The sequence below is a fragment of the Cimex lectularius genome, unplaced genomic scaffold (genome assembly GCF_000648675.2).
Source record: "Cimex lectularius strain Harlan isolate CLEC.00 unplaced genomic scaffold, Clec_2.1 scaffold415, whole genome shotgun sequence".
NCBI classification, from domain to species: Eukaryota; Metazoa; Arthropoda; class Insecta; order Hemiptera; family Cimicidae; genus Cimex; species Cimex lectularius.
In genome coordinates this window covers 197,605-207,833 of record NW_019393002.1, presented here as the reverse complement: position 1 = coordinate 207,833, position 10,229 = coordinate 197,605, and the positions used below count along the sequence as shown (strand labels likewise).

Below are 10,229 nucleotides of genomic sequence, written 5' to 3'. Positions count from 1 at the left end.
TGCCAGACAATTTCAAAAACTATTTTACTGTGATTTTTTTAACCCAATTGCTACATAATTTTATTTATTCCATTTTAATTTTTAGTTGGATAGATACAAAAAATAGTAATGGAGTCATTAGACCATGGTATAGTAAGGCGATACCATTTCCATTTAGTTTCTACTATCCAGGACAAATGGCAACTAATGCTCAAGAAATGATCACAACATCGTATGAAAACATCGAATTAGATAAAGATATTGAAGCAAAGGTAATTTTATCTTTAAAACATTATTTTAAACTAATTACTGATTTATATAAGCTCAAACCTGCACAGACACATACACGTACGTACGTACATGTAGAGAGTTGAGCCTATCACTTCTTGCAATCCACTATCTATTTCAACTTTTGAATATTTACAAAATTACCAGTAAGTCTCAAGAATCACTAGCCCTGGGTGTCTGTCCGAGATCGAATCTCAGTCCTATACTCCATTAATTTAAAATATTCTTGATATAGAGCATTATAACTTTTTTTTTAAATACATGTCTATAGTGATACTCAAAAATGTTTTAAAACTTTATCACTTAGGCTAGGAAATAATGATCACTGCAGTGATGATTCCTTGCACTGCTGCTCAAAGCAGCCCTTTAGAATGTTTCGCTTCAGAATCAGTTAAAAGCCTTCACCATTTTGTCTCGAGGATAAATCAGATGTTAATCTAAAGACTACTAACTATGGTATTTTAATTGGAAAAAAAAAGTTTGCTGCAGTTTTAAAATGCTTTCTCTCTCCAGATAATGAAAATAAAAGGAAAGAGGAAGTCAAATCTCTACAGCACTAAGATTCTGAATTTCCACATAAAAATATAAACCAACTTTTGGCCGTTCTCTTTGTGGTGATTGCAATGTTTAGTTCTAGAGTCAGACTTCAGACTTATTCGTACTGTTACCGAGGTTGAGGCTATCAACAGCTAGGCCAGGCTAGGCTCCAAATCTAAACCCACTCAGATTAGTGTTTATGATTTTATGTATGTTTTATGATGTATTTTATTTGCAGACTGCACATAAGTTTACAAGTGTTGACAAAAATTTTTTTTAAAATACCAACAGATCACCTTACTTATCAGAACAAGTGATCCCACAGGATACCCTCCACCTAGAAAACAAAACAGTGAAACAATATTAATTATAATTAATCTGTATTTATTATTATTTTAAATATATGACTTATTAAAGCACGTTGTTAAATGTAAACGTGGTATTACAAGAACAATTTACCTATAACAGCGTCCAGTGAAGGAATTCCTGTTCCAACAAATTCATTTCCTTTCGATAAACTCATGGGTTTTACGTTGGATTCAGATGTCATGTTTAAAAAATATTTATTTCAATTATTTAAAAAGAAAATGTTTGAAAGAAACTACACTATCAACAAGAGAAATAAATAACCTGTGGTCGTTTAATGTGTTCATTCCGGTTTAACAGTTAAGTAACCTTATAAACTTTGAACTCTGAGTGCCGAGTCCAAAAGTCCAACTGGTACTGTTTTTTCCAAATCTGACCTTAAATCGGGCAAAATGACATCCGTACCATCAGATGGGATGTAAGGAGGAAGTCAAAAATACCTGTCCATCCATCAAATCCAACGTTCCCCACTGAATTCAAATGGCTCACTCTTTTTTAACGTCCATAAACAAGCAGATTAGTTGTAATTTAGCCGAGCATAATATAGAACCGAGGTAAATCACGTTGTATATGTTTTGTAGAAGTCTTTACATATTTATCTTGTCCATTCAGGAAAGATGCTGGGTCTGGTGTTTGGCTCTCTCTACTTCTACCTTCTGCGGTGATCCTTGGTGGAATTAAATACGAATCTAGTCTCAAATACCAAGTTGCAGCATGTATCTGCACTGGTATCCTAGTACAATCTGTCATTGATATGTTCAACGCTTATTATCGGAAGCCAACTCCCTTTGGAGCTGTAATATTTTCCTGTACCAGTTCAACTATACTTTTGTACATTTTCACATCAAAAGGTACTTTTAATTTCTACTTTAAATTGTACCGGCACTCATGGTCCAGACACCTGTACTGTCCAATCTATGTCCTACTATTCACATAAGTTTTCAAACTGAACTAACACATTTACTTTAAAAACCTTATCTATTTAAATACTTTGTGTTAGAAATAATTAAATTATAAAAACATATAGTTAATAATGTTTTCATTTTAATTATTCAATTTTTAAAAAAAGTCAGCCTCTGCCGGATCCCAGGACATGTGGGAGTAGAAGACAACAAGAAAACACACACCCTTGCAAGAAAATACTTGCTATACGGTGTCAGTTATTATTGGTGTCAGGATTCCATTTGTACCTAGTAAATTTTTACCTGATTTTAACTTCTTCAAAGCTTCATCAAAACTAAATGATTGGTTTGTCAAATGTCACACCTCTTTCTTAAACCTTATGATATGTCACAGATTTTTGAACACTACCTTCCTTTAACAAAAACAATTTCTTCAGCATCAGCAGAATGAATAAAATCATTTTCTACCATAGCCGTTGCTCTGAAAGGACCCGAACCCTTTTCCTTTTGTGGCTTAGGAACCCACACTGACAATGAGTACCTCAAACAGAAAGATAAAAAGAAAATGAGAGAACAATGGAACTCACTCATTGGACATAAACAATCCAAGAACCTCCTATTCCAATTTTGGAAGGAAAGAAGTAATAGAAGGTAGAGAAGCAGGAAAACCCTACAAATCCTAACAGGATTCTTAACAGGACACTGCAAACTAAATAGACATTTGAAGAAGATTGGCATAATCTTACCCAGTGAGTCCACTATCCAGTGGGTAAAGAAGCAGAGGAAACACCAATACATGTTAACAAACTGTTGTGCTACACTTGCCCACAGAAGAAGTGCTTTGGTATGTACAGTGTAACCGTAGAAAAAATTCAACCACTGAAACCAGGCCTACTAATCAAATTCCTTGATGAACTAGGACTTACCAGTATGCCTTAAGCACAGAATGAGGGATACGATAGCTCTTAAAGGGTGCAGTATAAAATACGCCCTCACTAATCATCTACATCTACAACCAATTTTAAATACTGTATCGTGAAATATTGAAATTTCTTATGATGAAATTTGAGATGTCTTCTTGGCTTATCTACTCCATTCCTCCAAAAGTGCTTTCTGATTTGCGAGATCTGACGATGATAGGATCTCTTCAGATTGTTGTCAAAAGAACTTGGTGGAGTGGCAGGCATATTAAAAATAAATTTGTTTAAAAAAAAATCTTAAATTTTTTAAACATTTAATTTAATTTTTTTTGTAAATCAAAAAGTATCTGTCAGGTTTGCTAGAGATTGTTGTAATCTTTCATATTGAAGCTTCCTCCACATTAGCTTCCTCCAATTTTAAAAGACAAAAATTATAAACATCATATTTTGCATAAATACTACTTCCCAGTTCTAAATTCTAGTAACAAATTGTGTATTAAATTAATTAAACCACTTTCCACTATTTTACCACTAAATGAAATCACTTTCCAGGGCCAATTTTGAGCATTCTATTTGGGTTTTTAAGCATATTCTCTTATCATAAAACCATTTTGCCAGTGATGAAACTGTGCCCAAAAAATTTTACTTATGGAGAATGCACAACGGTTTGCCAAGGATTCATCTTATTTATTTTTTCATCTGCAGTAAGGGAAGTACAGCCACAGATGAACTGTTTTTCTGTTGCCACCACAATGATCCAGGTTAATTTAAATGGTTAAATACTTTTTTAGCATTTAACTTAAACATCAACTATTTTGTCATAGGGTTACGTTTATATGAATGCTTATAATATTTAATTTTAGCTTGGAAACTTGTGCCTAATGGTGATAGCCACTGTATCTTATTATCATAATATGAAGGAACAGCCTGGAAAATTCTACAGCTTGATTGGGTTTGTTTTTGCATTTGTACTATTGCCATCTTTGTATCTCTCAATCGGAGAAAATCCGCTTGTGTGGATTTATAATTTGTTCACAGAAGACACTACAGCGGTAATTTCAATTAATCTACTTTCAACTGATGCTTTTTAGTTATTACAATGTTTGTGCTTTGTAGATCCAGTTAGTAGTTTTTTGGCTGTTCTGCTGTATACTAGGTGCAGCTGCTGTAATGTTGCAAATTAACACGAACCAGAAAGCATCGACTGCTGTGAGAAAAATTTTTCATGGCCTCATCATTTTAGTATTTGTTCCAGCAGTGATTTGGAAACCATGTATGATATATCTTGCAAGTGGAGTAGTTTTTGCAATATTTGCCACTTTGGATGTATGTCATGTCGTCCCATAGTGTTTCTCTAAATAAGTCAATTAATATTTTCACTCAATAGATGATTCGAATTCTCAAAATGCCCCCGTTGGGTGAAACCCTTCGGTCTGGATTTTTAAAATTCGCCGATGAGAAAGATGAAGGGCCTCTTGCCTTGACGCCCATATATCTTCTTGTTGGCTGTTCCTTCCCACTTTGGATCCATCCAAATCCAAATTACTCGGACCTGCTTCCTCTGCTTTCTGGGATTCTTGCAGTTGGCATTGGGGATTCCGCAGCTAGTATTTGTGGCAGCTTGGTCGGAAAAAACAGATGGCCAGGTAAACAAATTCTTTGAAAACCTCGTACCTTGAAAAAACTAACTTACAAAAAAAAAAAAAACAAGTCTCGCGCCAAAAAATGGTTCTAATGTATTATTTGTTTTATGTCTGAACAAAGTGATGTTCTATCATCTTTGAATATTATAGCTGCTTTTATCGGTACAAAGGCGAATATACTCCAGTTTGCATAGAAATAGATTTTTTTTTATATGAACATTATTGTATTTGTACTCAATAGTTTGAGTCTAAAATTTCTATCATTGTATAAATTAATTTTTTCACATCTTACATCTATTTGTATAATTTAAACAGTGTTTATAAATCCCAGGCCCTGAAAATGATCTCAATAAAAATCGAAACATTGGCACGCTAAAGAAAATGTTATTCTTAACCTACATCACACTAGACCGCATCTCACGATTTCCAAATAATCATTAATTAACAACGGTCACTAAATACCACACATGAACATTTATTTTTTGTATACCTTATTATTTTGTACATTATTAGTATTTCTTAAAATAAAATTGACAATTTTATGACATTTTTGTGATCCTGGGCTATTAAAAGCAAATGCATTTTATTTCTGGAAAAAAAAATTTAATTTTGAAATTATTCTTTTAAAAATGTTTAATATATTACCTTGATATGATCATTATCAGCCTTAATATTATAATTATATCGAAAAGATCAGGGATAAAACAATTAATTTATTCATAATATGTACCATATTTTTAACCCATTTATGTTGGTCCAATTGACCATATTAATTATTTCTATATATTTATTTGGTTGAGATGAAAAAGTTGGTGTCATGAGAGGGATTCGAACCCATGACCTTCGCCTCAATATGCCGCCTCAAACCGGCTGAATTGAGCCAAAGGTTGTGGGTTCGAACCCCTCTCATGAAACTTTTTCATCACAAGGCCTTACATAAAAAACATATTTTTAACATTGAGAAAATATACAAAATGTTGAAATTTTGTTGTTTTTTATTAAGTTTTTTCATGCTTCAACCATTCAAAAGTATATTTCTTTTTCCGAATCAATTGAAATTTATTATCCATATTTTATTTTTAATACATGTCGTTATAATGGACATTTTGAAATTACAGGTTCGAGAAAAACCAAGGAGGGGACTATTGCATGTTTTTTATCACAGCTTTTTGTCGTTATACTACTTATACACATAGGTATTGACACACGCTTTAAACTTTAACACGATGTTTCACTTTAAAATTTTAACTGAAACCCATTTCTTTAGGGTACGTACCGCGCACAAATCTTATCAAACCTACTTTTGCAATCGCAATGTCTTCGTTTGTCGAGGCGAAAACTGATCAAGTGGATAATCTCGCTCTCCCTTTATTAATGTATGTGATGATGTTATAAGGCTGAATTGTTGGGTCCTGATCAACGAAAAAATGAATATATTGCCAAACGTCATTCCAGATTTGTGATATAAAATATTAATGTGGTTCTGTGTGGTATGTATTCATGACAGGTTGGAGAAATTGTCCAATTTTTAATTAAATTTAAGTTGGAAAAAATAAAAAGCCCTTGGTTTATTATTTTTTATCCAAATTAAATTTATATAAATTCCTATAATCTCTAGGACTTGTCATTATTTATTTGAATTATATTGATTGTTACATATATTTCAATTAGAGAGGTGTAAAAACTGTTAATTTTGAATTAACAAGTTTCCATCCTAACGTGCACATGTAAAATTGATGCTGTACTATGTTTCAGAGTTTATGAACTGTTTTATTGTAGAACTTGCATTTTACAATATTTTATGTACATTTTACAATATTTTGCTGTAAACAGTTTTACCCACTGAGCTACAAAATGATTGTTAACAATCATTGCAAGGATTTGTTAGAGGTTCTTTTGGAAACTATTGCCATGACTATTGCTTAGCTGATAGATTTTTTTAAATCCCGTATTTTTTACTATTTATTGTTAAATTATTTTAATTTTGATACTTAAAGTTGATAGATGGGTTGTTGTTAGTTCCATATATAATTAGTGTTCACATTTGTTCCTTTTTTTTATATCAGCTTCACTTTAAACTTAATTTATATTAATAATGAATGTTAGAATTAATAATTGGCTGATTTGTTCATAATGTTAATGAAATCCTATATATTAAAATTTTCTAATAAAAACAAATGTTACTGTTAGTTCTATCAGCAATAATTAAAGTGTCACATACAAAATGCACTAGTTAAAAATGTAATGTTATGTAGTTATAAATGCTACAAATGCACCTGTTAACGTTAGCTATTTTTAGAAAGATGGGCTGTGTCGTCATATCAGTTATTTATTTAGAATGTTATATTGTTAAAAAAAAAGGCTTAGTTAAACTCTACACTCAAATGAGGTCACCCATTACTTAATAAAGATTTTTAAGAAATAATTGGGTTTTATTATTTCATTAATAAATATCTGCTATTATCCCGAGGAACATGATGAGTAAACTGATGTCTAGAAAGTTGCATATTCTACCTTAGGTCCAAGCCTAGAATTTCTTGTAGGAAGTTTCACAATATTTTTAGAAAAAACATGGAGAAAAGGAAAAATTTCAGGCATAAAAACAATAGCCTTTATTTATACAATAAGAATTATTTATTTTTGTTGGGCATGAGCTTTCCTCATCTGAGTCAAGATGTTGCTAAGTTCTTCCCTCTTCCTTTTGGCCCTGATGTGAGTGCCCAACTGGAAAAAATAAAAATCAACATAAATAAATATTTAAAGGCAAACATCAGGAAAAAAGCATACAGATAAATGAATGTGATGCATACGTATGTCACAGCTATTATATATTAATTATCAGCTAAGAAATAGCAACAATATATGAGTACAACTATTTAAGAGTGGAACCAGCGTTTCAGTAGTGCGGAACCAGAATAGTTGGCAAATTATTTGGTGATCCAGTTAAGTGGATCATAATAGTGAACAAGACAGTCTAGGTTTTAGTTTCATTTAGGTCAACGTGGTGTCATTTCCCAGGTGATATTGCACTCCATTCCCTTCACTTTTAGTTTAAAGTAAATACAAGTAGTGTGCTGTTCAAGTTATTATTTTTAGCGCAAGAAATTTAGAAAAAAAGTGTCATTGTTTACTGTTAACCTTCGTGACGTTGTTTCATTCACACTCCCCAGGTTTTGTAACAAGTTATGTTCTGGTGGTTTTTTTTTTTTTTTTTGCATTTTAAGAGCTCTAGCTGAACACGAACAGTATCGATTGGGCTGTACAGATTTGTACAGACACATCAGTAGTAAATGGACATACCCTTCCTTTCCCATCCTCATCATCACATCTCACACTCCCTTCTGTTCACAATCCCATTTGGCTACAATATTAGTCTCATTGGGTATGTCCTACTTTTATATACCTCTCACCTCAGCTCTTCCATACCACATCTACCCTACAGACTTTCTTTCTTTTTACCTCTGTCAAATGCCCAGTTTTAATTTTAAATTGTATATGTTTAACATTGGCATTTTTGTTGTTCTTATTTACACATATTTTTTCAACTCTGTACTCGTGTGTATGTTATATGTACACAAATGTATTTAATCGAAAATTTTTCACAAAAAGTATTTATTGTGTATTAAAAACTAATAACAAAAAAATATATATAAATTTCCGATTTCAATAAACTCTGTACATAACCCACAAACAAGTAAAGTTTACTGAAATCGGAAATTTATGTATATATATATTTTTTTGTTAATAGTTTTTAATACATATAATAAATACTTTTTGTGAAAAATTTTCAATTAAATACATTTTTATCCTTCCACTGACTTACATCCGTCAAAAACTATAATACTCAAGAAAAGTGCTGTCAAATTTTGAACCGAATTGGTGCACCTCAAAGAAAAAAAAAAGAAGAAAAAAAAACTCGGGGTCTGGGCGCAAGGCGCTCGGACATTAAATTCGTGACAACGTATCCTAAGACAAGAGCGTAATACAGCGATGAGTCATGCCTCTAAGCACGCTCGGCTTTAATCGATTACTCTCGGCTCGAGCGTAACAGGACACCGATCGTAATGGGACAATGAGTCATACTTTTTTGTGAATGCCTCCTAGCGTTACCGATTTATAAGACGTTGTCACGTCAAAAAATGAAACGAATGCTTCCACTTTTGATGCATGATCTAAAATAAATCAGGTGGAGTCCTGTACCAGTAGAAATTTAGGCACCTCTCTTCTTTGAACATCGGTATAAAATTGATACCAGAACACACTCACAGTAATTGAGTTGTGGCAGGGGTTAGATGGCACGAGAAGAAAGAGCAAGATATCACTTATAGTATATGGTGACATCCTGAATGGGTTAAATCACCAGAGACCCCAGAGAATTAACAAACTACTGCATATCATTCAGTATAGTATCAGCCTTCATGATAAATAGTAAAGAGATCAGGGATGAAGCCATGCAGGTGAAAGAACCAACCATTTAAAAAATAGTTTTTCAAGTAAGTTGTTGAATTATTATAATTGTTATATATGTAATCTGTAATGAACATTGATTGTAATTAAATAAGAGTCCTGAGGAGGGCATTGTGTCAGGACCGAAAGCTCAACAGTAGAAAAACAAGTTGGTTCATTCACCTGCATGGCTTCCTCCCTGATCTCTTTACTTTACCAAACTACTGCATGTTTTTTAGTTGGTTTTAGTTAACCAAAACTGATTTACAATTTTTATGTAAAGTATGGTTGATGCCATGATGGCACAAGCGGTTAGAGCACCAGGGTATAGAGCTGGAAATCATGGGTTTGTCCTGCTCATGATGTTAGTTTTGTGGTAAGAAAAACACACTATCCTTGCCTGTTTTGCATTTTGCCAATCAAGATGGTGAATTACCGAAACATATCTGACAAACCAAATCAGCGAGTGAAGGCAGTCTATGATCAGAAAAAACCAAACTACAAGTGTTATTATTGTTAAATACGTAAACTCACTCGTCTCTTCAAGAATTTCAGGGCTCGCTTGTCCTTAGAGACTTTCAACAATTCCATCCCTCTCTTCTCGTAAGGAGCATGACCACAAACTTCACGGATCAAATCCCTCACAAATTTGGAGTGTTTGGTCTGTGCCTACAAAAATTACAATAAATCAACAATCGAAATCCAACTTGGTACTTTTTATTTTGAATATTTGTCAAATATGAAAAAAAACACTTACCCCTTTCAACCGAGACGGCCTCAATTTATGCTTTTTGTCCGCCTTGGACTTTCCGACAGGGATTTTGGTCGTTTTGTGGCCTTTGTTGAGGCCTACGGCCATTTCGTGATGTCGCGACATAGTGGACCTGCGAACAAGTATAGTTTAACCTTAGACAGGAAAATAATCAACAAAGTTATTGCTAAATTTGTTGAGTTTAATGAGAGAATTTATCAGTATATCAAAAGTAAATATATTAATAAACTATTTAATTACAGGATTTAATTGATAAAAGTTAATAAAATACCTAGCCTCGACACAACGTTTTTACGAAAGTAACTGATGCGTGAAAAGGTTGCAATGCCACGACTGTTCTAGGAAGCTCTAGGAATAACATCCAATGCCGGTTGAA

At 32.9% G+C, this 10,229-nt stretch overlaps 2 protein-coding genes and 1 long non-coding RNA gene across 4 annotated transcripts; 1 reads left to right on the top strand and 2 right to left on the bottom strand.

Moving 5' to 3' along the window:
* Positions 1-1,095: 1,095 nt before the first annotated feature.
* Positions 1,096-1,454, bottom strand: LOC112128010. The gene is made up of 2 exons (XR_002910821.1): positions 1,264-1,454; positions 1,096-1,141 (listed from the first exon to the last, which is right to left on the bottom strand). It is a non-coding gene; the product is annotated as an uncharacterized LOC112128010 (long non-coding RNA).
* A 27-nt stretch (positions 1,455-1,481) lies between these two features.
* Positions 1,482-7,060, top strand: LOC106666526 (dolichol kinase-like). The gene is made up of 8 exons (XM_014393795.2): positions 1,482-1,724; positions 1,783-2,021; positions 3,545-3,753; positions 3,856-4,044; positions 4,109-4,318; positions 4,380-4,638; positions 5,754-5,831; positions 5,903-7,060. Exons 1-8 carry the CDS (start codon positions 1,651-1,653, stop codon positions 6,028-6,030), a joined length of 1,386 nt encoding a protein of 461 aa, XP_014249281.1. The 5' UTR covers positions 1,482-1,650; the 3' UTR covers positions 6,031-7,060.
* Positions 7,061-7,223: 163 nt separating this feature from the next.
* LOC106666527 (60S ribosomal protein L36) lies at positions 7,224-10,229 on the bottom strand. Of its 2 annotated transcripts, none has more exons than XM_014393796.2 (4): positions 10,125-10,229; positions 9,839-9,965; positions 9,616-9,750; positions 7,224-7,359 (listed from the first exon to the last, which is right to left on the bottom strand). In XM_014393796.2, the coding sequence occupies exons 2-4, from the start codon at positions 9,956-9,958 to the stop codon at positions 7,270-7,272; spliced, it is 345 nt and encodes a 114-aa protein (XP_014249282.1). In that variant the 5' UTR covers positions 9,959-9,965; positions 10,125-10,229; the 3' UTR covers positions 7,224-7,269. The 2 variants fall into 2 exon arrangements, with proteins under 2 accessions (XP_014249282.1, XP_024085501.1); XM_024229733.1 differs by having other exon boundaries at positions 10,094-10,176.